We start from the raw sequence: 27,603 nt of genomic DNA on the forward strand, positions 1-27,603 counted from the left end.
ACACAGATTTATGGAAAATAGAGCTTGTCAGAATAACCCGATATCTTTTTTTGGATGAGATTACAAGTTTGTTTGATAAAGGTAATGGTGTTGATGTAATATAATTAGACTTATGTAAGGCACCTTACTTTGTATCGTACAACATTTTGAACTAGAACGATGCAAAACTAACATGGCACTCAAATGGATTAAAAACTGACTAACCAATAGGTCACAAAAAGCCAATGCTGCAACAAAGGCAAATGGCCTTCTGGGATGTACTAATAGGAGTGTTGTATGTAAGACCACAGGAGGTAATTGTTCCCCTCTACTTGGCGCTGGTAAGGCTTTAGCTGGAGTGTCATGTCCAGTTTTGGGAACCACACTTTGAGAAAGATGTGGACGAACTGCAGAGAGTCCAGAGGAGAGCAACACAAATGGTAAGTAGTTTAGAAAACATGACCTGTGAGGAAAGATTGAAAGAAATAGGCATGTTTTTGTCAAGAGAAGACTGAGGGGGAGAATTTATAACAGTCTTCAACTATGCAAAAGGTTGTTATAAAGAGGACTATGATCAATTGTTCTCCATGTCCACTGAGGATAGGACAAGAAATAATTGGTTTAGTTTGCAGCAGGGGAAATTTAGGTTGGATATTAGGAAAAGATTTTGAACTATGAGGATACTTAAGCACTGGAGCACGTTACCTACAGAGGCTGTGGAAGAGAAAATTACTGATGTTATAACAACAGGAGGTTCTTTAAAACGTATGGTCCCTATCTGTAATCCCCCGTGGGTACGCATGTGGTCCATGCACCTGTACTCAGAGAACTTTGAAAGCAGTGTTCATTGGTCCACGCACACGCCCTTGCTCTCCTTGTGCCTCCAAGGAGATAAAAGGGCAAAGTGGACTAGCCACCTGTCCAGTTCCTTCTCTACTGCAAATCCAATGATGCAAAGCAGAGGGAAAGGAGGGTGGGTAGTGGAATACAGATAGGGACCACACAGCTCAAAGAACCTCCACTTACTATAAGGTAAGTAACTTTCTCTTCTTCTCTGAGGGGTGGTCCCTATATGTCCTCCATTGTGGGGACTGACAAGCAGTCAGGATGCAAATGCTATGAAACTTTGTCTCCATGGAGTGTGATGTAAGGTGGATCCACCATCAGTGCTCCAAGATCACTCACTGCTGGAATGATTAATAATCTTTGAAATTATTAATATGGAAAACCACTAATTTAACCATTGTGGCAGGGCACTGCAAGAGAAGCCCTTAATCAGCTCCTGCCACTCCAGGGCTGGGTGAACTGCCCTGTGTTTGCCCGGTAACTGACCACACCTGCCAGCCTCATTAGCAGGAGCTATAAGGCTGGAAGGAAGTGAGAGAAAGGGTGTGTGTGTGTAGAGACTAGGAGTGGGAGGTCAGGCGCAGAGGGAGTAGACGCCTCCTAGTCTGTTGCTGGCCAGGCTTGTGGTAGGCCAAGCAGCTGTAAAGCCTGTATATAGCTGGAAATGGATCACAAATAAAGAACACGGGTGTTGCACCAGACTGAAGTGCCCCTGATTCATGGTGGAGAGGGCCCAAGGGGCCGAATCCAGAGGGGTGCAGTGTGTACCCCATTACAACCATAAATTCCTTTATTAAATCCAAAGACAAACTTATACAATTACTCTAAACATGCCTAAAAAGCCTAAATAATAAGCAATGCATCCAAACAGTAACAAAACATGTATAAGCATTTGATCAAGATACTTACAACTGGGCTACAAGCAAGGAGTGCTTAGACCCATATTGGTCGGCTCCAGCTTGGTCAGGCAGGTATTAGCAATGAACCCTTTAAGAATTTACTATTTATATCTTATAAAACAAGTTATGTCACTGCCAATTACTGACTTCAGCAAAAGACAATTGGAGACAGTTCACCCTTATTTCCAGCCTTAATCCAGGTAAGATTTACAACCTCCTTTCTTTCCAAGGCCTTTCCTCCCTCCTTCTTGCTGTCCAACAGTTTTCCCATTGCACCTGGGTTCACACAAGCATTAACACTGGTGTGTGGGCTGGGGAAGGGAAGGGTTGGCTCATTTAAAGACAGATTCTCTTTGTTTTATTTAAAACAGCTTCCCCTATTGGTCAGAGGCCTTCTGTTTAGAAACTTCCCTTTATCTCACTAGTTGTTCATTGAACCAGACGTCCTCCCTACGTTAGTCCTCCTGGCCTTATCACTTAATTTAAGCTAACTTTAATTTTTTAATTTTGTACTTATCCTACACCCACCTCCTAGCTGAGGTTATGGCTCCCAGGAATGCAACCTTCATAGACAGGCGAGACACGGAACATGTAGACAGCGGTTCCAAGGGCGGCTTTGTGAGCGCCGAAAGAGCAAGGGCGTAGGTCCCATTGAGGAGCAGGGTTCCTTACTGGCAGAAAGGTTCTAACTCAGCCATTCCAGAATCAGGCAGTCAGCGGGTGAGCAAAAATTGAGTTCCCATATGAAGGTGGGTGGTATGCACTGATTGGTGCCAGGTCAACTCATAAAGAGCTGATGGAAAGACCAGCTGCTTTGAGGGAAAGAAGATAGACAAGAATAAGGGGAATACCTGCAGCTTCTGGGGATATAAGTTGTTGTTGTGCCCAGACAGAGAAACACTTCCACTTGGCTAAGTAGCCTTTCCTAGTGGAATCTTTTCAACTATTAGTAAGGATGCTTTGCATGGCTTCAGAGCAGAAATGTTCTAGAGTTGATGCCCATCCAAAAAAAACATGCCTGAGATGGAGTGCTTGGGGGTTGGAATGCTTGATTCTGCCCTTCCCCTAGGTCAGGCTATCGGAAAAGGGCTGAATATTGATCGATGACTAAGATGACAGGAGTACGAGACTCGGGAATCAAAACTGTCTGGTCCAGTTGGGGGCGATGATGATGACTCGTATCTTGTCCTGATGAATCTTCCGCAAGACTCAAGATAGGAGTGGTAAGGGAGGGAAGGCCTAGTTCAGGTGATCTGACCGCAGAAGGAGAGTGTCACCCTACGAATGAAGCCCTAGGGTGCCTCTGGAGCACTATATGTTACACTTCCTGGTTGTTTGAGAGGTGAACAGGTCTGTGGTGGGGGTTCTCCATACAGCAAAAATACTGTTCGTCACGGAGTCGTGTAGCTCCCACTCATGGTTGATAGCAAAGCATCTGCTGAGCGTGACCATCAGCTCATTTTGATTCCCTGCAAGGTAAGCTGCCAAAAGCCTGATCTGATTGCTGATGCACCAGTTCCATGGATTGACTGCTTCTGCACATGGGGATGGATCTCACTGCTCCCTGCTTGTTGGTGTAAAAGATGGTTGTCATATTAGTCGATATTACCAAGACATGGGGACATTGTATGAATAGGAGAAAGGCTTCCACAATTCCATAATGTTCATATACATCCTAGTCTCTCGGGATGTCCAAGTGTCCTGTGCTGTATGACTGTCCATCTGGGCTCCCCAGCCTAAGAGGGAGACATCTGTAATGATCACTGTGCCTGGTGAGGGGGAAAGGAAGGGACACCTATGCATATTTGGTGGGATCCTTCCATAGTAGAGATGATTACTATGGTGGGAATATTACTCTTGTGTTCATGGACAGTTTGTTTGATGAGTACACTGTCTGAAGCCATGCCTGTAGGCAGCGAAGATAGAGTCTGTCAAAAATGATGTGATGCAAGTGCATGAAGCCGTATGTGCTGAGAGAGAGAGAGAGAGAAATTTTGGTTGATGTTCAAGGGTTGTTCGTGACCTGATCCATAAGGTCATTCATTGCTTGGAACCTGTCCACTGGCAGGTAAGCCCTTGCCGTGACTGAATTTAGGGACACCTTGACAAAGTCTAAAGTCTGTGTTGATATTAGGCCGGCAGACACTGCCTTCAAAATTCTCCAACTCTGGGTGCATGGAGCGCATGTGTACCCACAGTGAAATACACAGAAAGGCCAGCACTTGAAGAAGAATCTCTATTATTGGATGGAAGAGTACAAGGAAACAATGGGACAACACGACTCAGTACGCGGACAGTGGTCTCAGCACACCAACAGCCTAACTAACCTTAGTTAATTTTTTTGTAGGCCTCATGGTAAAGGATTTTAAGGAGGCATTTATAGGAGGATAATGAGGGGAGCTCCTCCTAAGCCTGAGAGGCAGCATAGGAGAAAGCATGAATATGCGTGTTTGAAAATCAGAATGGATATAAGCAGGGCAAGACAGCATTTGTCAAGGCCAGACAGAAAGATGTGGCAATAATCAAGAGAACGTGGATGACAGTTTTAGCTCTTTGGGTGGACAGAAAAAGGCCTTATCTTAGAGATGTTATGCAGAAAGATTTGGCAAGATTAAAACATAATCCGGATGCAAGGACTTAGACAGGGGTTTGAGTCAAAGATGATGCCCAGGTAATGGGCCCAAGTGACAGGCGGGCGGATGGTGTAGTCACAGAATCATAGAATATCAGGGTTGGAAGGGACCTCAGGAGGTCATCTAGTCCAACCCCCTGCTCAAAGCAGGACCAATCCCCAACTAAATCCATAGTGATCAAGTAAGCAGGTAGTGAGGAGGACATGGGGGGGAAGGTCAGGAGCTGTTTTAGCCATGTTGAGCTTGAGCTGATGGCTAGACATCCACGAGGAGCTGTCAGAGACAGGCCAAGATTTTAAGTCTGGACAGAAGGAGACATGCCTGGAGCAAAGGTAGATCTGAGAGTCATCAGCATCCAGCTGGTAGTTGAACTTGTATTTGCGGATGAGATTACCCTGTATAGATGTGTAGAGGGAGAAAAGGACCAAGGACAGAGCCATATGGAGCCACCATATAATGTTGGAGTGCAGATGAGGATCCCCCTCCAAAGGACATGTTGAATGTGTGACTAAAGACGTAGGAGGAGAACCAGGAAGGGGCAAAATCACCAAAGCCAAGGAAGGACAGGATTTCCAAAAGAAGAGCATGGTTGATGGTGCCAAAGGTGGCTGACAGATTGAGGAGCTTTGTCTAGGAAGAGGTTATTCGAGACGATGGCAAGAGTGCTTTCAGTGGAGTGTAAGGGCAGAAGCCAGATTGGAGAGGGCCTAGGATGGAACTCCAGACAGCAAGCTCTATACTTTGTGTTAGGAGGACAGACGAGATGATCAACAGTGGTCCCTGCTGGCCTTGATAATCTATTATTTTAGACAGTGTGTTCAATGAGCTTTGTAGATGGAAGGGAGATGGGGCAGTAGTTGGAGAGACAAGTGGGGTCAAGCGAGGGTTTTTTAAAATAGGAAAGACTAAAGCATGTTTGTATTGCGAGAGGAAAGAGCACGAGGAGAGTGAGAAATTACAGAGAAGAGTGAAAGTTGGTGCGAGGGAGATCAGGAGATGGGATGGGATCAGGGCAAGTGGAGACATTAGATAACAGAACATCTGTGCTTCTGTTCCTGCAGCTCCCTCTGCTGTGACCCTCACAGCATGGCATCTTGAAGGGTGGTACAGGGTTACTCATTTTCCCCTTGGATGGATTTTTTTTCATTCTAGGACTGGTGCCTGGGGAATAGCTATTGTGAGTTTTACAGTAAATAAAAATTCTGCTGCTCATGGCAGGGAGTGCTGTGTCCAGGAGAAACCCAACAGCAACTCCTGGATTCAACCTCCGTATCAGTATTCAATAGAGAACAAGATGCCATATAAATGGCCAGCTCCATGCCATGTTTAGAGGCAGAGCTGTTCTACAGCCATTCCCAAAGGGAAATGAGGATCAGGCTGCGTGGCTCCTTGGGACCTGACACAAAGCCAGCAGTGGTCACACTTGGCATAGTACAGGGTCTTTATTCAACAATGGGAGGCAGGGGAAAGGGAGGGGGCAGTGCAACCTTCATGCACCTCCTTACACAGAAGCCAGGAGAAGAGTTTTCTCTGAAGCCGTTCAGGTTCTGCATTTGGATGAATGAAGAGTATGGGCCCCTCCACGCCAGACCAGGAAGCTCCCACCCCAAGCACGTGGCCACCAGCAGCTATGCACAAACCCTCCAGCACTGAATAAAACCAGATGGAGGAGACAGCCTGGAGCTCACAGGAGGGGAGAGCCGACCCAGAAATCTCTCTGCTGGGAATGATGAGTGGAGGCTTGAGGGGATCTGACAGGCATGGAAGGAAATCCTGGAGTGGCAATTGGCAGGAACAATGCTAGTGTTGTGTGGTCAGCCAGGACGAGGCTCCTCTCTGCTCATCTCTGGTATGGATGCATTGAGGCAGATTTGATGTTGGTTTTTATGCCACTGGGTATCTTACCTAGAGAAGAAAAAGGAGTCGTGCAGTCACTTGATAAGAGAAAGGGTCTGTGCAGGACAGCGCAACATCAGTGCAGAAACAGCCCTATTGGGAGCCATCCAGTCCCAACCCCAGGCTCCAGGGCAGGATGGTTAGAACATAAGAATGGACACACTGGGTCAGAATAATGGTCCATCTAGCCCAGTATCCTGTCGGCCAACAGTGGCCAGTGCCAGGTGCTTCAGAGGGAATGAACAGGACAGGGCAATTATCAAGTGATCCTCTCCTGTCATCCAGTTCCAGCTTCTGTCCCATCCTAAATAAACCCTTCCTCTCTCCTTCCTGGTTACACCCTTCATCACGTTTGCAGGCAGGTAGGTTTGCTACCATTGGTCATTATTTTGGCCAAGCCATACATTATAATTTGCTCCGCTATCGCCACTTCACAAGGATCTCAGAGCATTAATGACTAACACTACACTGGGTCTTCCTCAATGTTAATTTAGGGTTAAGGCTGCTGCTCAAAGGTATTTTCCAACAACACTATCAGTGCACATCCAGGAACTTAGGCAGAGTTACATCCACACTAGCCTCAACTAACACCTCCTTCCCCAGATGTTATACCCATCATCCCTGGACTCTGTGGCAGCTTCAAGAATAATTTAGAAAATTGAGATTTTTAGCGAATTAAATAGGAGCATGAGTAATTCAGTCAGCTCAGCTTTCCTTATGATATTTAATTCAGTGGTTTCTGGGCTGCCCTGAATTCAGTGTTGTGTGCTACAGAACTCTGTATTGACACTACATTGTCGTTTCATTGCAGAAGCTGTGGGTAGAAGTGGAGGTGTTGGCAGCTGGGCCCCCCACACCCTTGGAATGGGAGCATTTGGAGAAACACATTAACTGGAGGTTTCTGCTAACAGGACCAACCATGAAATCGCTAACAATGCTGACATTTACATTGTCATTGTCAGGGTCCATAATTATCACCCCACTGAGATAAATGAGGCCATTCTACCTCTCTGGGCCATTGTTTCAGGCTGTTTGCTGACCCCGGCAGACACCACTGCACTGGGTATGCTGGGTTATATTTCAAAGGATTCCTTCACAACCATAAAGGCTAGAAATGTGTGTTTTGAATAAAGCTGAGTTTTTGGAGGACACTTACGCATCACAAATCCATGGGCCTGGAATGGATCCTAACACCAAACTTAGCCAGGGTCTGCATCTATGTAACACCTTCTGCTTTGAGCATCCACAGCACTCACGTTCTATTGCTCGGAGTCACGCCCATGGAGTGTCTTACTGCTGACTTCAGCATTTCTGGCTAGTAACCGATATGACAATCAAGGTCCAGACACCCCCGGGGGAGAACGGAAGTGAGCCACTGATTTACAGAACAAGAATACAGCATGCAAAGTATATTGAGTAACATCTTGCATCACAGCTTGTCGTGTTCTGAACGTGATGGCCATAATGAAATAGGTATACAGACTGGTTATGAATCTAAGTATTTTTAGCTATAGAAAAATTTGCTAATAACCTGTACTACAACTTCAACTCCACCTCACAGCAAGGAGGGGCACCTCCTAAGGCAAGTGGCTCCATATAATCATCATTGTCCAGCCCAGGAACAGATAATGATGAAAGATGAGAGTTAATGGGGAGACATTGAGACATCCCCTGCTATCACCTCAAGAGGGAATTTCCCCAATCTGAATAACCACAAGTCACCATGGTTTTGGGGGAGATCCCTTTAAAAAGGAGGCTTTCATCCAGAAACCGAGGGACACCTCTAGGCAGGAAGCTGTCAGTGAATGCCAGATTCCACCTTTGTACTAGAGAATATAGGTTCGTTTCACCGTTTGTGTCCCTTTGTTGACTCCAGCTCTGAGTTATTTTATGTCAGTTTGGATCGTATTGTGGGTTAACCTAGATCCCCAAGATACCGCAGTCTACTCAGCTACACCCTGGTGTCCTCCACAACTCCACACCCTGGCACTTATTGTAACTCCGTGAGTACGGTTATTCAGCCAGGTTTAAAGTTGTGGGAGTATCAGAGCCACGACAAACTGAATTCTTCTGTTAAGAAAACAGCATCAAATGGAAATAAGATGCAAACAGTGAGGGTAACTAACCTCTGGAATGGGTTCCCAAGGGACATAAGCAAGTTCTCCATCACCTGGTGTCTCATGACAGGGAGTTTCCGTCTAAAAGATCTGCTCTAGCTCAGCCACAGGGCACTGGGCTGGAGACAGGAGTCTCTGGCCTGTGCTATACAGGAGCTCAGACTAGATGGTCACAATGGTCCTTTTTAGCCTGAACACCATGAATCTGTGAACAGTTCCGCAATATCTGGAGTTTAGTAACGAGAGGTGTCCCTCAAAGCCAGGTCTCTCCAGCTCCATACTGCGTATCCCTCTGCTCTCCCTGTCCTGAGCCCCCACCTTGCCCCAAAGAGGTCTCTATCAAAGCCAGGTTTCCCCAGCTCCATACTGCGTATCCCTCTGCTCTCCCCGGCAGCACAGCGAGCGTGGTGCTTGGGGTAGGACTGCTGGCCTTGATGTCCCTCTTTTTCTCCCCATACACCAAGCACTCTTAGGCATTCTTATTTACCTGACTGGCCTGCCTGTGACATCTGCACTCCTCCAAGCATTGGCTGCTGTTGGCTAGAAGCACCTGACATCTGGACCTGCTGGATGCCTGAAGCCCCTGCTATGATGGCACCGGCACCTGGCTGACTTGCTTGGACAGGTCCCCCTGAGCCTGGAGGCCTCCGGTTCGACAGCCCTTTTCCAAATGCCACGGCTGCCACCAGTGCATTGGTATCAGCAGGGTTGAAAGTCTGCTTGTTTTGCCGTAAACCTGCAGGGAAAGAGAAGATTTCTGGAGCATTTCAACAGCCAAGCCCATTGGACACTTCCCAGGAGACAACCTGGGCTCACTACTGTCCTGCATCTGTAACGATGAACTTGGTGTGGATACCAGTAGATGAAATAGAATAAGGATGGGCCAGCGTGCTAGTGGCACTCAGGAGACTAGGGATCTACACCCATCAAGGACTCCTTGTGTGACCTTGTGCAAGTCAGTCTCTGTGCCTCAGTTCCTAATCTGTAAAACGGGGACAATAGCCCTGCCCTGCCTCACCAGGGTGTATGATGGTAAATTCACTAAAGACCGTGAGGTGCTCAGACACTATGGGACATCTACGATACATCCATGAGGCCCCTTTCTCCAAGATGCCATGCTATGGACTGGCAGGTAGCTATGGAATAAGATGGCCCATCCTACCCGGGCTGTTGGAAAATCAAACCTACTTTCAAGAACTGAACATACATGGTTTCAGGTAACAGGGTCATGCTGTGCATGATCAGTCCATGTTGGCCATGGATACTGGAAATACCCAAGATCTGTTTTTAAAAACAGTAGATTTCACGTAGAGATAAAAACTAATTTCCCTGTGCTAATTTCCCCCTACTGTTACTCATACCTTCTTGTCAATTGTTTGAAATGGGCCACCCTGATTACCACTACAAAAGTGATTTTTCCTCCTATTGATAATAGCTCACTTCCACTTTTAATTCAATTGTCTCGTTAGAACTGACCCCCCACTTGGTAAGGCAACTCCCATCTTTTCATGTATAGTTTGAAATGGGCCACTCGGATTACCACTACAAAATTTGTTAGTCTCTAAGGTATATATTCTGCCTACTGTATTTTCCACTCCATGCATCTGTAGTAGGCAGAATATATATACACAGCACATTTATTTGGGCATAAGGTGCCACAAGTACTCCTCATTGTTGTAACTTTAGAACTGAGACTCCTAATGGCTATAAAATGGTTATTTGCCTGTTCAGTAACTGCTGCCTTTCATCATGTGTTGCACATGTCCATTCCACTTCAGGGTGAGCACATGTGTTCAAGTGCACCAAAGCCAGAGCTCTTTTTCCCATACCAGTACCCGTCAAGCAGCGCATGCACTATCCACATGCTTGTGTTGCTAGCCAATGGTATAAAGGGGTAGAGCTGACCTGACCTTCCCTCAGTTCCTTCTTACTGGAAAACAGTAAGTTGGAGTCTAATATAGAGGGGAGGAGGGTGGGTCATGGAATAGATGTGTGCAATACAGCTCAAAGAACAATAGTTACAGAACAGGTGAGTAACTGTTTTTTTTTTTCTTCTTCAAGTGATTGCTCATGTCCATTCCACTTCAGGTGCAGTGCAGCAAGGAGGAAGGTTTCAGAGTCTATTTGAACAAGAACTGCAATACAACTCGTCCAGATCTGGCATCTTCCCTTGATGCTTGGAAAATACTATGACTCAGGTACATATTTTCACGTCCAGGTTGCAGCCCTGAAAATGTCACTTATGGGCACCTTACCCAAGGAATGCAGCCGATGCTGCTTGAGCTCTTGTAGAAATGAAGGTTACCCACGTGTAACTGGAGTTCTTCAAGATGGACTCTGCATATTGCCACTCATGGGATATGTTGAGTGATCTGGGGCATGACTAGCTCTTTATTGAAAAGGCTAGCCAATTTAGTCAATTTTATATATTGTCTTTAGGAAACTACAAAGGTTATTGAGATTCGCAGTGTTAAGAGGAAACCACACAACAAAGGCGCTGCCATCTGGGAACTGGTTATCCTAAGAGCTTTGATTTCTTAGATCAGTGGAAATTATACCAGAGCTAAAGCAGAGAATTCAGCTGAGTGAAGCCAATGTTTGTTTCTACTTGAGTATATACCTGCTAAACCATAGCACACATGCTACAATCCTCTGACAGACCCTGCTCAGGGAAGCTCAGGCTTCACCATGATGAGAGTGGGTTCCCCCACCTCTTACTGTAATAGTTACATCGGACGCCTCCAAAACAGGTTGGGGAGCGTGTCAACAATCTACTACTATAAATATGTATTTGGCATTTAAACTTCATGAAAACTATGGGATATTACATGCATTGTTTTCACTTATCTGTATCCTGTTATAATGTAATGGCAAACATTTACATTGTCATACCTCTGCAACTAAATAAATGAGAAAGAAGCCTTGTGTAATGCAAACAAAGAATTTTAGCAGGAAAGTACTAATTAGTGTGCATTTGAAGGCAAGTGGTAATTGTGTGTGATAATCAGAGATCCAAGACCCTAAATAGACTCTGGGTGGTGACCCTGTCAGTTTGCTTTCTGTAAGAAGAAGCTATAAGTATGGATTCAGGGGAAAATTCTGCATCTCTGGATGCAAAGCAGGGATCCCAGAGAATCTGGTACCTTGAAAAGACTGTTGGGAAACTGGCAGTTTGTTACATCGCTGCCATCATTTGGAATTACCAGACTGTGATTCACCTGTACATAGATTTAACCTGCTTTAACATCTCAATAACTCTCATTTCCTTTTCTTAGCTAATAAACCTTTCGTTAGTTTACTACAGAACTGGCTACTAGTGTTGTCTTTAGTGAGGCATCTAGAAAGCAACATGACCTGGGTGAGTGACTGGTCTCTTGGGACTGGGAGTAACCTGGAATAGTGTGTGATTTTTGGTATGAATGCCCATTTATCACTAAGTCCAGTTTGTCTGGGTAACAAGACAGACTGGAGAGTCTTAAGGGGACTGTCAGACTCCATGGAAAGACTGTAATAGCAATCCAGGAGTTCACATTTGGTACTGGCTTGGTGAAATCTAATTACAGAACATGCCACCAGTTTGGGATGTCTGCCCTGAGGGTAGGCAGTAGGTACTTACGGCTGTGAGCAGTGGTCACTCTAATTTTTCCCACCCATGTGAGAAATTAATTTTGTTATGTCCACCAATATGGAGGTGACATGTGACACATCACCTCCATACTGGTGCACATAACAAAATTAATGTGGAGGAGTGGGGCCAAGGGGTTCGGAGTGTGGGAGGGGGCTCAGGGCTGGGGCAGAGGGTTGTGGGGTGGGTGAGGGCTCCAGCTGGGGCTGTGGGCTCTGGGGTGGGGCCACGAATGAGGGGATTGGGGTGCAGGAGGTGGCTCAGGGCTGGGGCAAAAAGTTGGGGTGTGGAGGGTGTGGGCTCTGGGCCAAGCTGGGGGAGGGGCTCCTTTCCCTGGAAGCTCCGGCGGGGCAGGGCTGGACCAGGGGAGGGGTGTCTCTCCCCGGCCGCGGCACTTCCGGTGGGCCTGGGCCAGGCAAGGGACTCCTTTCTCCAGCAGCTCCGGAGGGGCTGGACTGGGGGATCTGTGCGTCCCTAAATAGACAGCTGCATGGCCGCGCAACTTACAGGGAACTTAGGTTGTGAGCCACTCCACGCAGCATGACAAAGACTATGTGAGATACAACTGAGGTCAGAATCTGAAGCAGAGAGAAAGATTAAATTAGTCTTTCTTGGAGACCCTATAGGTGTCTTCGGAGGTGGAGCTAAGAAGTCAGATGATCTTCATGAAGACCGATGCAAAAAATTAATTTAGTTTCTCCGTGATGGTCTTATTGTCCTTTTACTTTGTTGTTTAGCCACAGTGGCACTTTTTTTGTTCTCTTACTATGTTCTGTAATTTGGGGTATACATTTAAGTTGAGCCTCTAATATGGTGTCTTTAAAAAGTGTCCATGCAGCTTGCAGGGATTTCACTTTTAGCACTGTACCTTTTAATTTCAGTTTAACTTCCTCATTACTGTGTAGTTCCCCTTTCTGAAATTAAATGCTACAGTGTTGGGCTGCTGTGGTGTTTTCCCCGCCACAGGGATGTTAAATTTAATTATATTATGGTCACTATTACCAAGCGGCCCAGCTATATTCACCTCTTGGACCAGATTCTGTGCTCCACTTAGGACTACACCATGATAGAAAGAACCAGAAGAGATGAAGTGCTCAATTTAGATGGATATTTTGGATTCTTTGGATACTTTACATTGGTATGATACAGGGCTATTATGTTTTTAGGCTGCGGATCCTTAGCCAACGTTGGACCCACACTGAATTCACAAACCAAGGGATCTGATGAATAACCTGAAATGGGAAATCTTTTCCAGCTCCGAGGTACGTTTCATCTTGGCTTTCTGTTTGCTTGAACTGATGTCCCCAGGTCCGACATGATGTCAGGGAGTTTAAGTCCTCTATCCTGAACGGTCTCAGTAGAGGGCTGTACCTTTCTTGCAACAGGGTCTGAATGTTTAGCTACTGAATGCTCGGTTGCCTTGGAACTAGAGCTCAGTGCAGAGGTTGATGCCTTCAGCGTAATCGACTTCCTCAATCCGGAAATGCCTGGGGCTGATTTAGGCCACCTGTTCTTTCCCTCAGATGATTCTGATACCCCCGATCCCAAAGGGGTAACAGTCAAAACTTCTTGTATTAAGAGGGCTTGAAATCTTTTGTCTCTCCTGCTGGACATGGGGAGTGAATGTGCGACAGACAGCATAACACGAAGGACGGTGTCTTTTCTCTAGGCATTTGAAACACCTGGTATGGGCATCCATAGCTAGGGGCAGACCACGGAACATAACACACATCTTTTAAAGCCACGCTTCTTTGGCCCCACCACAGACACTGGTACTGTCACTAGACACTAAAACCTAGACTAATGCTATTTACTATGAACTACTGGCTAACAAACTAAACTGACTGACTATCCTAAGAGAATAAAGGCACTTATCAAAGCTATTACAGATCCACAAGATCCAGAGAATGTCCATATCCGTCCCAGTGCTGCACTTGGAAGGAAATGAGATGGTTGGGTTGTGCTGTCTCTTTGTGCTAATACTTTTGTTTCCCTTTTATCTAAACCAACCTAGTGCTGTGTCTGAGCTGAAGTGATTGTTAACTCCAGTTAAAGGAGCAAACGGCAATTTTGTCTCTTTAGAGGAGCAACAAACTTGTCCCCAGAGCGGGCTGAGGCGTTCAGGCCAGACGGTTTTGGGGTGCTTTGGGGCTGGGGGGGGTGTTGAGGTCAAGGCCGGGGAAGACCAGGGTGGGAGCTGCTGGAGTCAGATCGCTGAATCAGGGCTGCAGAGCACACACCACTCGGGGCACTGCATGCTTGTCTGGTGGCTGTTGGTCTGCAGGCTGAGAGTCACAGCAGCAGAGCAGAGTAACAGGGCCTCTCCCTGGCCTGGGAGGAACCCCAAAATGTGACAGCCCCTAATAACGAGTCGATAACAGCAAAGCAAAAACCCTAGCCCCCCCTCACCCCCACCCTACATTCTGGGCTTCCCTGTCTGCTACACGTCTGTCTTGGTTAGATGGTAAGCCCTCTGAAGCAGAGAAAACCTATATTTTGGATCTTGGACAGCACCACTCACAACATCAGCACGGAAAAAACAAGAACTAGTAGCCTGCCTGGAGCAGTGCTGTTTATGCAGACAGAAGCGTGGAGGGAGATAAAATGCAAGGGTGCTCAACACTGTGTCACTCAAAGTGAGACAGAGCAGGCTGCTGCACATCTTGAAACACACCTTTAATCACAGGGCACGAACAAGCCTAGGGCAAAGCTACCAGCTGGCACATTCTCGACTCATTCAGAACATGGCTAAGGGGTTTCTTGTTTTCTTCTGTATTTGCATGGTCATTCTAATTAAATTATGCTGATTAAGATACTGTGTTGGCAAACTCCAAGAGCAGCATTTAGGGTCACCTAGAGGGATGTAAAGTGAAGTTGCAGAGATGGCCAGAATGACATTCCTGATAGGATCAGAACTCACCTGAATGATGCTAGTTTGGATCAATTAGATTTCCCTAAAGCACAGAATACCTAATGCCTGGCACAAAGGAAACCCATCTCACGCCGTCTGGATTCCTTTCTAAAAAATGGGTCTCCTGGCTCAGCCTCTCCTCCCTCCGCCCACCCCGAACTCTTCTCCCATAAGGCCCTTCTGCTATCCCCATGCTCTATGGTTTGTGTTCGACTTGGCCTCTCAAGCCTTCCCCTTGGACTCTGTACCCCACCTCCACCCCAGTGCCATACCTCCACTCTCAGACTCTCGCTCCTCCTTGCTGATTTTCTCCAGCAGATTTGAGCACATTTTGTTCAGGCTCTGGATCTGTTTCTGCAAAGTGAAAATAATGAGAAAATGCAAGGACATCTCCAGCATGGTACAGGACAGCAAGGTTAGCGTATAAAACCTTTCCCAGCAGCTGTGTGACTGAATGCAGGCATTTAGGGAGCCTGGGTCCAATAAAAGGTTGGCCGGGAACAGCCATGTGACCGACTGTGTACTCCTCATCTCTGCTGATCAAACAGCAATTCCTACAGAATGGGAAGTGGTTATGGTGCTGTCACTTTAGGAGGAGGTGGAGCCCTATGGTCTGGGGCAGCTGGAGAAATCACAGAAGGGGAAAGGGAGAAGGGCCTAGAAGAAAAGCAAATTGCAACAAGGACAGAATGGCAGGATGTAGCAACTCAGGAGCGAGACAGAGAAATGGGGAGCCTGCGCCTGTTCTCTGGGTTGAAGGTGGGTGCAGCACCGAGCTTTTCCTCCCCTACCTGTGCCACATCAGAGCTGATTCGAGTTGCATCTGTGATCAGCTGCTTCTCCTGCTCCTCCACCTCAGGGTCGGGCTTGGTACGGAGGTGGTCCGGCACCACCTCATGGCTGAAGACTGGCACACGCCCTTCTGTCTGTCGCTGAAACAATCAGAGAATCTATGCTCAGAGCCCAACCCTCCAGCAGAGCAGTCACACAACTGGAGCAAAGAACACTGGCTAGGAAGCTAGAGCCCTGCTAACAATTTGCTGTTGAGGGATTTTGATCTACAAAGCATTAAATGGTTTGGGTCCTATCTAATTAGGTTCTTACACTACGCCTGTCCTCATGGTATCCAAACATTCTAGGGGCTACCCGAGATCCCTCTTCTCTCCCAAGGCGATGCCTGCCATGACTGCCACGTTTAGCTGGGATGCTTGTGCCAACAGCCCCCACATTTCAATATCGGGGGGCCTGGGAGTTCTTAGTGGCGTGTCTTGGACTGTGGAATTTACTTCCCTGTTGGTCAGTTAGCCGAGGACACGATACAAGAGGCAGCCAGTGGGGAGGCCTGTCAGTACAGGGGATCTCTTTCTGGGGGCCTTGGCTGCACGGTGACTGCATTTTCACAAAGTGGAACAAGGAATATAGACTGTATCAAAGTACAAGTTCGCAGGTGAAACCTCTCCACACAGCAGCTCTGGGATGAGCCACCCCTCCCCCAAACTGTTCATTCCCCTCTTCCTTCTGTGGAAAGGCTGTGTGTGTTAAGCATTAGGAGGTTGTAGGTGAGTTGGAGCTAGTGCCTGAAGCACATTCCAGCGCTCCATGGGCATCTCTCAGCAGAGCAGAGCTGCCAGGTTCTTACCATGATCTCCTCATCACGGTCTGGAGATAGCACCAGGGGGATGATGACCTGGTTGCGCATTAGGGGCGTCTTCTCATGCTTCAGCACTTTGTTCAGCGTGTTCAACTGGCCTGAGAGCAGTGCAAAACTGTCTAGTACTGAGGGCCTGGGAAGGGAAAGGCGATGAGTGAGACCAGGGAACGGATGCAGGAGACAGAGAGAGCTCTTTCACAGCTCAGCCGCAGCTCGTCATCCACTCGTCTCTGCAAGACCCCCAGACCCAGGGGCAGAGCAGGCTGGGGGAGGAAGGGTGGTCTCTGGTATTTGTGAAAGAAGCCTGCCTCAAAGCAGGGACTAATAACTCCCCCTCCCCCTGTATGATGCCATGGGTGGTGCCATTCCCAGCACCACTGGAAGGGAAAAGGGGGAGGAGGTGCCTGTAGGTTTTAAATTACATGCACAGAAAGAGATGCAGCTTTCCTCATCGCTCATTTCCCATTGTGACCCGTATGGCAGTGCCTGAGACACCCTTTAACTTCTACCCAGCACCTGGCACTAGGAGTAGAGAACGTGCTCATGGTTTGGCTGTTGAGATTAAGAGCCAACGAAGCAGAGAATGTTTCAGGTGGGAAGTTTGCTTAATAAATACCATCAGCAAAGCCCCCTTCAACTTTCTTTGATTTCTTGAAAAATCATCAGGGAGGTTCTGACAATTCTGCAGGCCTTTTACAATGCTGTGTATAAACAGTGACTCTCTCCAATGCTTCACTGTAGTAGCTGACATTAAAGAGAGACTGCATAGTTTAGTTAGCAGCTCAGCCATTTTGTCCTGAATGTCCTTCAGATGGTGAATGTCATTATGTGATTGACATCAAAAACCTCTAGGCAAATGCACAGCAACGTCAAACAACAAATGCAAGAGCTATGTTTGTGCAGGGGTCAGGTGGCATAGCTGGCAAGACCAAGAAATGTGGAACGAACAATTTACTTATCGTATAGTAAATGTGGGTTTTCAAGATGTCTTCTCCAAGTGGATCCTGCTCAAGGTGTGCTTGGGGAGCCACGCACACAGTTTCATGCACGAGGCCCAAGCGCATCATCTAAGATCCACATGGACAAAGATTCAAAGCAACAACTACGATTTTTACTGCCACACATAGGGTGGGGCTGGGGGGATGGCCTGGGTAAGATACAGAGAAAGATATCGTGGCCCTAATCAGGAGCAGTAAAAGAATGAGATGGATCTGGTCTCTCTCAGATCTCAGTGCGATTCTGTCCCTGGCTGAGATTAAGGAGCTCAAGGCTCCGTTGAAGTTCCCGATTTAACGACGATCCCAGTCTCCCTTGGAATTGTACCAGCCTCAGTTTGGTACCAAGGAGCTGCAGGCCAGTGCCGAACCAAGGATGCAGCTCAGAACTGAGGATAGATCATACAAGTCCTCATACATCCCCTTCGCTAGAACCCCTATGGAGGATGACTGCTGGTTGTATGGGCAGACAGATCTGAAGGCCATCTCTAGGCAGGGATAAAATCCAACTGGATCTTTCCTTTCAGTGAACTTTCAGATCTGAAAATGCTGAGAAGCCTGACCAGATCCACCTGTCTGTGCCTTTGCATATTCATTCATAGATTCACAAATTCCAAGACCAGAAAGGACCATTGTGATCATCTAGTCTGACCTCCTGTACAGCACAGGCCAGAAAACTGCCCCAAAATAATTCCTAGAGCACATCTTCTAGATAAACATTCAATCTCGATTTAAAAATTGCCAGTGACAGAGAATTGACCGAGACGTTTGGTAATTTTTTCCAATGATTAAATACTCTCACTGTCAAAAATTTACACCTTATTTCCAGTCTGAATTTGTCTAGATTGGATCAGCCATTGGATCGTGTTCGACCTTTCTCAGCTAGACTGAAGAGTCCATTATTAAATATTTTTTCCCCATGTAGGTATCGTACTTATAGTCTGTAAATCAGTCCTTACCCTTCTCTTTGTTAAGATAAATAGATTGAGCTATTTTAGTTTATCACTATAAGGCAGGTTTTCTAATCCTTTATTCATTCTTGTGGCTCTTCTCTGACCCCTCTCCAATTTATCAACATCTTTCTTGAATTGTGGGCACTAGAACTAGACATAGTATTCCAGCAGCGGCCACAACAGTGAAAAATATAGAGGAAAAATAAACTCTTTTACTCCTATTCGAGACTCCCCTGTTTATTCATCCCAGGATAACATTAGCTCTTTTGGCCACAGTACTGGGAGCTCACGTTCAAATGCTTATCCACCACGACTGCCAAAAAATTTTCAGAGTCACAGCTTCCCAGGATAGAGTCCCCCGTCCTGTAAGTATGGCCTACGTTCCGTTCCCAGATATATCCATTTAGCTGTATTAAAACACACATTCTTTGTTTGCGCCCAGCTTAACCAGGAGATCCAAATCACTCTGAATCAGTGACCTGTCCTCTTCATTATTTACAACTTCCCCTAATTTTGGAGTCATATGCAAATTTTATCAGTGATGATGTTGTGTTTTCCTCCAGCTCACAGATACAAATGTTAAACAGCGTATGGCCAAAAACTAATCCCTGCGAGACACCACTGGAAACACATCCACTTGATGATCATTTACAATTACCTTTTGAGACCTATCAGTTAGCCAGTTTTTAACCCATTCTATGTATGCCACGTACATTTTATATCCTTCTAGTTTTTTGTTTTGTTTTTTTCCAGGCAAAATGGTGTGCAGTACCAAGTCAAACACCTTACAGAAGTCTATCTATATTACGTCAACACAAATCCCTTTATCAACCAAACTTGCAATCTCATCAAATAGAGATGTTAAGTTAGTTTGACAGGATCTATTTTCCATAAACCCATGTTCATTGGAATCAGTTACGTTGCCTTCCTTTAATTCTTTATTAATCGAGTCCTATATATGGAAATGCTCCTTCCTTTCCTTGGGGGTGGACATTCCTTTCCATAAGGACTAACTCACAAGACAAGGTCACATTTCAGAGCACATGCACTACTGAGCTGTGTAGGGTAATTCTATTCTTTCTAGGGTCTTACACCGTGCCCATCACCATGGCATCTGAATGTGTAAAATGTGGCCATTTTTAGAAGTGGGAAAAGTGGGGAGTTAACCCCCCGTGACCTCAGAAACACCAGAGAGGATTGTGCTCAAACTCTCCTATGAAGTTAATCTCTGGGCAAAGACCAAACCTTGAAAATTTCAACCCCAAAGTTGAATTTTCACAGTTGAAAAGTCATGACAGCATATAGGGAGAGATGTGTCTCCCTCAAACACTTCAGTACTGTGGTGATAGGCGCTGCATAAAAACCCTAGGACAAAGACCCAAACCGAGATTTAGAAATCAATTGCAACGCTGGACTAACAAGCAAGAAAACCACCCACATTAGATCAGATGACAGAACCAGACCCTTTCTAGAGTGAAGAATATCATGCACGACTATCCCTACATTCCCTAGAAGTTCTATGGCCTGTGCTATATAAGAGGGTTGAGTAGATGATCACAGTGGTTCCTTCTGGCCTTAGAATCTATACAGAGCAAGGGGGGGGTCCCTGCTTACTCCATTCCTGACTGGTTCCGAAGCACACTTTGCTCAGGAACCAACACAAGGAGCAGGCACCTCTGTAGTTTGCACGCCTTCTACAAGGCTTGTGGCTGCTTCTTTGTTCAGAAGATCACCTGCCAAACCCAGTGCGTGGGCACCTCCCCTCCAAAATCACCTGACCGTCATGGCAACACCAGCAATTGCTAACATGAAAAGTAAATATTAAGAAAAGATTTTTTGGGTGGGGATTCTTTTCATGGGATTTAGCAGCTGGAAATAAGGTCTCTGTGAACCCCAGCAAGCAGAATGTAGAGCACATCTTGCACAACAGGACAGATTAGCCATGACACCCCACACTCGCAAACATGCACACCCTCTTACCAGGTGAGCCGGTCATACTCATTCTCTAGCTTATAGATGAAGCTGACCAAGGAATTCTTCAGGTCAGCCACCTGGCTAATAAGCGCCTCCAGGGACAATTCGAGCTGCTTCTCCTCCCTCTGCAGAAAGCGGGAAAGAGAGGAGTTAGGACAAGGCCTAGTGCTCTCCTCAGCCCCAGAAATGCACAGAGGTCACCAGATACAAACACACATGCATCGCCCCACTCCCCCTTAGCAGATAGAGCAATACCATTCTTCCAGGAGAGAAACATGCTGGAGATAAAATGCCCGGGGTTTCTTCTGTCACAGCCCCATTTCCCTTCGGCCAGGAACTCAGTCTCGTGCAGCTCACAGGCAGCTGGTCTCTCCTGGATTTCCTAAGCACCACTAGACCCGACCCCCTTAGGTACCCACCTCAGACTCAGGTACCAGCCTCTTTCCCTCACCCCCTGCCTTTGGTCTCGCACTGACCACTTGTAATTTCCAGTGGCCATGGACCTGTAGGCTCCCATGTTTCATCTGCCATTTTTAATTTGTGGCTGGTGCTCAGACACTGCGGTGATTAGGGTCATACAAATACCTAGACCCACAAAGAGAGTTGACTACTGCCTTTCATTTCAAAGTGTTTCATACCGACATACAGCCATCTCACTGACATCCTTTGGGATGGAGGGTGGCAGACAACTGGGGCACAGCACGCCACCTAACAGATGGGTGAGTCTCTGCAGCCTAGGAAGCTTACAAAAAGCACCCTAGGATTTCGGCTACTATATGTTACTTACACAGTAGCAGAGTTGCACAAAATTCTTTATGAAACACAGTTGGACTAGGTCCCTGCCCCAATAATTTACCAATGTAAACCACAAAGAGAATAATAATACACCAAGGAGGGTGGGAGAGAGCAAACAATGGGAAGGGAATGCTGATTGGGAAAGCAGATCATGACACAGTCTTTTTACAGGCATCCACCCATGGCTCTCACCACACCCTTCCTGTCTCAGAACAACCATCCTTCTCCATCCTCCTCCCTTCCCCCCCACCGGGTCCATCTTCCCATCCTGGTTATCATCCCCCCTCTACGGTTCCCACCAGCTCTACTCATCCCATTCCAATCTACCACTCCTCCCACTACCACAAATCCAGATCCCACATCCACATCCTTATCCTTCTCTACCACCTCCTCCTCCTCCTCACCTCTGCTGACATTTGCACCAGCCCTGGTCCTCCCTCCATCCCTACCCGCTCCACCTCCCACACACGTCCACCATCACCTCTGCCCCCTCATGGATAAAAGGGAAGGTCCTTTCATGGATTGAGAACTGGTTAAAGGACAGGGAACAAAGGGTAGGAATTAATGGTAAATTCTCAGAATGGAGAGGGGTAACTAGTGGTGTTTCCCAAGGGTCAGTCCTAGGACCAATCCTATTCAATTTATTCATAAATGATCTGGAGAAAGGGGTAAACAGTGAGGTGGCAAAGTTTGCAGATGATACTAAACTACTCAAGATAGTTAAGACCAAAGCAGATTGTGAAGAACTTCAAAAAGATCTCACAAAACTAAGTGATTGGGCAGCAAAATGGCAAATGAAATTTAATGTGGATAAATGTAAAGTAATGCACATTGGAAAAAATAACCCCAACTATACATACAACATGATGGGGGCTAATTTAGCTACAACGAGTCAGGAAAAAGATCTTGGCGTCATCGTGGATAGTTCTCTAAAGATGTCCACGCAGTGTGCAGAGGCGGTCAAAAAAGCAAACAGGATGTTAGGAATCATTAAAAAGGGGATAGAGAATAAGACTGAGAATATATTATTGCCCTTATATAAATCCATGGTACGCCCACATCTCGAATACTGTGTACAGATGTGGTCTCCTCACCTCAAAAAAGATATTCTAGCACTAGAAAAGGTTCGGAAAAGAGCAACTAAAATGATTAAGGATTTAGAGAGGGTCCCATATGAGGAAAGATTAAAGAGGCTAGGACTCTTCAGTTTGGAAAAGAGAAGACTAAGGGGGGACATGATAGAAGTATATAAAATCATGAGTGATGTTGAGAAAGTGGATAAGGAAAAGTTATTTACTTATTCCCATAATACAAGAACTAGGGGTCACCAAATGAAATTAATAGGCAGCAGGTTTAAAACAAATAAAAGGAAGTTCTTCTTCACGCAGCGCACAGTCAACTTGTGGAACTCCTTACCTGAGGAGGTTGTGAAGGCTAGGACTATAACAATGTTTAAAAGGGGACTGGATAAATTCATGGTGGCTAAGTCCATAAATGGCTATTAGCCAGGATGGGTAAGAATGGTGTCCCTAGCCTCTGTTCGTCAGAGGATGGAGATGGATGGCAGGAGAGAGATCACTTGATCATTGCCTGTTAGGTTCACTCCCTCTGGGGCACCTGGCATTGGCCACTGTCGGTAGACAGATACTGGGCTAGATGGACCTTTGGTCTGACCCAGTACGGCCTTTCTTATGTTCTTATGTTCTTATGGCACCATTCCCAACCTCATACCTATTCTCCTCCACTCCCATGCCCTACCCTCTCTCTCTTTGGAACACCACACCATTTCTAAAAAGATCACAGCCATCCACAAACTCTTCATATCTCCCTCCTACCAGCTCCTGGTTCTCACAGAGACCTGGATCCCTTCGTCTCATCCAGCCTTTGCAGCTGCCCTCTTATGAGGCCCCTCCTTCTCTTACATTTCCCACCCTGGATCAGATCGTAGTGGAAGTGTTGGACCTCTCCTCTCCTGCTCCTACAGCTTCCATCCTCTCCTTCCTCCCCTACCTTGAAAAGCACTGCATGTGACTCTTCTCTCCTCTCCCACTCCACCTTGCTCTCATCTACCATCCACTTAGCTCCTCCCCATCAGCCTCCCTCTGGCTCTCCTTCCTCTCCTCGCAATCTCCCACATTCATTCTCAGTGACTTCAACGTCCATGTTGATAACCCATCCAACCTCTCAGCTGCACATTTCCTTACCCTTCATTCAACCTGCAGCCCTGGTGCAACTCTTGCACTCACCAAAAGGGCCATTCACTTGACTCAGTCTTCACCAAGCACTGCTCTCTCTAACTGTTGCGTTCCCTCTCTCTGACCATCACCAGCCCTCTTACAGCGCCACCCATCAGCCCTCCCCTCCCGCCCTGGCACTCGCCTTTTCTGTTTGCCTCCAGCCCATCAGCGCTTCTCCTCTGCTCTCAGCCCTCTCCTCCCTTCATAGGATTGTTGATTCACTCCAGGCTTCACTCACCTCCACCCTTGATTCTTTTGACCCTCTCTCTCATCACAAGGTCCACCTTGCCAATCCCTAACCTTGGCTTACCCCCAACATCTGTTTCCTCTGTGCCCGCTCTCACACTGCAGAGCATCTCTTATGGATGAACAGGCTGACTTCCTCCACTACAAATCTGTTCTCACCCGTTTCAGTTCTGCCATCTTCCTAGCTAAACAACATTACTTCTTCAACTTCACTGACTCCTATGGCTGCAATGCCAACTGCCTTTTCACCACCTTTGACTCAGGCTTTGTCTACACTAGCACTTGTGTTGACAAAACTTTTGTGGGTCGGGGTGTGAAAACACACACCCCTTACTGACATAAGTTTCACTGACAAAAGCACCAGTGTGGACAGCACTATGTTGGCAGGAGACACTCTCCAGCTGACATAGCTACCGCTGCTCGTTGGGGGTGGTTTAATTATGCCGGCAGGAGAGCTCTCTCTCCCGCCGGCGTAGAGCGTCTGCATAGGAGCTCTTACAGTGGCGCAGCTGCAGCGATGTAGCTGTGCCGCTGTAAGGTCCATAATGCAGACATGGCCCCACTCTTCAAACCCACCCCTTCTCCTGCCACAGGATCTCACTGATTTTGTTGACGAAATACGACATGACCTTCCCCCTCCCCTCGGCTTGCCTTTCCCTCCAACATCTCTCCTTCTGCACTTTCACACATACAAAAGTGTCTCATCTGCTCTCTTCCTCTAACCCCTCCACTGGCCCCAGTGAACCAGGGATAGCTCAGTGGTTTGAGCATTGGCCTGCTAAACCCAGGGTTGTGAGTTCAATCCTTGAGGGGGCCACTTGGGGATCTGGGGCAAAATCAGTACTTGGTCTTGCTAGTGAAGGTAAGGGGCTGGACTTGATGACCTTTCAGGGTCCCTTCCAGCTCTATGAGATAGGTATATCTCCATATATTATTTATTGTTATTTATCTCCTGATCTCCCTCACTGCCCACTCTGATCCTCACCCTCACTTTTCTCCTTAAACTCTCATTATTCTCAGGCTCTTTCCTCTCTCACAATACAAACATGCTTTAGTCTCTCCCATCTTAAAAAAAAAAACAAAAACCTGTAACCTCACTTGCCTCTCCAACTACTTCCCCGTCTCCCAGCTCATTGAACGTGCTGTCTACAGTCACTCTCTGAGCTCTTCTCCTCCAATTCCATGTTAGACCCTCTCCGATCTGGCTTCCACCCCTTGCGCTCCACTGAAATCACTCGCCCTTTTAGTTGCCCTTTTCTGAACTTTTTCTAATGCCAGTATATCTTTTTTGAGATGAGGAGACCACATCTGTATGCAGTATTCAAGATGTGGGCGTACCATCGATTTATATAAGGGTAATAAGATATTCTCCATCTTATTCTCTATCCCTTTTTAATGATTCCTAACATCCTGTTTGCTTTTTTGACTGCCGCTGCACACTGCGTGGACATCTTCAGAGAACGATCCATGATGACTCCAAGTTTCAGAGTGGTAGCCATGTTAGTCTGTATCAGGAAAAAGAACGAGGAGTACTTGTGGCACTTTAGAGATTAACAAATAAGGTGCCACAAGTACTCCTCGTTCTTTTTGATGACTCCAAGATCTCTTTTCTGATTAGTTGTAACTAAATTAGCCCCCAACATATTGTATGTATAGTTGGGGTTATTTTTTCCAATATGCATTACTTTACATTTATCCACATTAAATTTAATTTGCCACTTTGTTGCCCAATCACTTAGTTTTGTGAGATCTTTTTGAAGTTCTTCAGTGTCTGCTTTTTTGGTCTTAACTATCTTGAGCAGGTGGCAAACGTTGCCACCTCACTGTCTACCCCTTTCTCCACATCATTTATGAATAAATTGAATAGGATTGGTCCTAGGACAGGCCCTTGGGAAACACCACTAGTTACCCCTCTCCATTCTGAAAGTTTATCATTTATTCCTACCCTTTGTTCCCTGTCTTTTAACCAGTTCTCAATCCATGAAAGGATCTTCCCTCTTATCCCATGACAACTTAATTTACGTAAGAGCCTTTGGTGAAGGACCTTGTCAAAGGCTTTCTGGGGCAGGGGCTGCCAGCAGCAGGGCCCCAGGACTGGATGGAGGTGAAGTAACCGCTCTGCTCCTACCGCAGGACCCCCCAGCTCTATCAGCCACAGCCCCCCTCCAGCCATGCCCCACCCCCCTGTCTCACACAGCGCCCCCTCCAGCCATGCCCCGCCCCCTCCATCTCACACAGCCCCCCCAGCCATGCCTCGCCCCCTCCATCTCCCACAGCCCCCCCAACCATGCCCCGCCCCCCTCCATCTCACACAGCCCCCCCAGCCATGCCCTGCCCCCTCTGTCTCCCACAGCCCCCCCACTCCCGCACCCCTCAACACAGCACCCCCTCACACAGCACCACAGCCATGCCCCGCCCCCTCCGTCTCACATAGCCACTCCAGCCACGGCTCGCCCCCTCCATCTCCCACAGCCCCCCCAACCATGCCTCGCCCCCTCCATCTCCCACAGCCCCCCAGCCATGCCCCACCCCCTCCATCTCACAGCCCCCACAGCCATGCCCTGCCCCCTCCGTCTTCCACAGCCCCCCCACTCCCGCACCCCTCAACACAGCACCCCCTCACACAGCACCACAGCCATGCCCCGCCCCCTCCGTCTCACATAGCCACTCCAGCCATGCCCCGCCCCCCTCCATCTCCCACAGCCCCCCCAGCCATGCCTCGCCCCCTCCGTCTCCCACAGCCCCCCAGCCATGCCTCGCCCCCTCCATCTCCCACTGCCCCCCCAACCATGCCCCACCCCCTCCATCTCACACAGCCCCCAGCCATGCCCCGCCCCCCTCAGCCCCCCAGCCATGCCCCGCCCCCCACAGCCATGTCCCGCCCCCCTCAACACAGCACCCCCTCACAAAGCACCCCAGCCATGTCCTGCCCCCTCCGTCTCACACAGCCCCCCAGCCATGCCCCCCTTCCATCTTACTCAGCCCCCCAGGCCACACCCACAGCCATGCCCCGCCCCCTCCGTCTCACACAGCCCCCCAGCCATGCCCCGCCCCCTCCATCTCACAGCCCCCCCAGCCATGCCCCGCCCCCTCCATCTCACATAGCCACTCCAGCCATGCCCCGCCCCCCTCAGCCCCCCAGCCATGCCCCGCACCCCTCAACACAGCACCCCAGCCATGTCCTGCTCCCTCTGTCTCACACAGCCCTCCCAGCCATGCCCCCCCTCCATCTTACACAGCCCCCCAGGCCACACTCACAGCCATGCCCCGCCCCCTCCGTCTCACACAGCCCCCAGCCATGCCCCGCCCCCTCCATCTCACACAGCCCCCCCAGCCATGCCCCGCCCCCTCCGTCTCACATAGCCACTCCAGCCATATCCCGCCCCCCTCCATCTCCCACAGCCCCCAGCCATGCCCCGCCCCCTCCGTCTCCCACAGCCCCCCAGCCATGCCCCGCCCCCTCCGTCTCTCACAGCCACCCCAGCCATGCCCCGCCCCCCTCAGCCATATCCCGCCCCCCTCCATCTCCCACAGCCCCCCAGCCATGCCCCGCCCCCTCCGTCTCCCACAGCCACCCCAGCCATGCCCCGCCCCCCTCAGCCATATCCCGCCCCCCTCCATCTCCCACAGCCCCCCAGCCATGCCCCGCCCCCGAGGGACACGTTCACACGGACTCCGAGTGCGCGGCCGCCTGTGGCGATGACCCGCCCCTCGGCTGAGTCCCGCGCACCTGCCCGGGGCGGGGGCCGGCGAGTTCCCGCCCCCAGCGCCCCGCGCACCTGCATGGCGGCGCCTCCGGCTCTTCCCGACGCGCGGGGGGGTGCCTGGCTCGGCTCCCTTCTACTT

General features: G+C 48.1%; 1 protein-coding gene across 2 annotated transcripts; it reads right to left on the minus strand.

The window, feature by feature from the left end:
* On the minus strand, window positions 1-27,593 carry MED8 (mediator complex subunit 8). 2 transcript variants are annotated; one of them, XM_065409010.1, is made up of 7 exons: window positions 27,537-27,593; window positions 20,486-20,604; window positions 16,546-16,690; window positions 15,698-15,838; window positions 15,179-15,260; window positions 8,858-9,106; window positions 1-442 (listed from the first exon to the last, which is right to left on the minus strand). In XM_065409010.1, the coding sequence occupies exons 1-7, from the start codon at window positions 27,540-27,542 to the stop codon at window positions 429-431; spliced, it is 756 nt and encodes a 251-aa protein (XP_065265082.1). In that variant the 5' UTR covers window positions 27,543-27,593; the 3' UTR covers window positions 1-428. The 2 variants fall into 2 exon arrangements, with proteins under 2 accessions (XP_065265082.1, XP_065265081.1); XM_065409009.1 differs by lacking the exon at window positions 1-442 and adding an exon at window positions 1,528-6,262.
* Between the last annotated feature and the right edge of the window lie 10 nt (window positions 27,594-27,603).

This window comes from Emys orbicularis, chromosome 8 (assembly GCF_028017835.1).
Source record: "Emys orbicularis isolate rEmyOrb1 chromosome 8, rEmyOrb1.hap1, whole genome shotgun sequence".
Classification (NCBI taxonomy): domain Eukaryota; kingdom Metazoa; phylum Chordata; order Testudines; family Emydidae; genus Emys; species Emys orbicularis.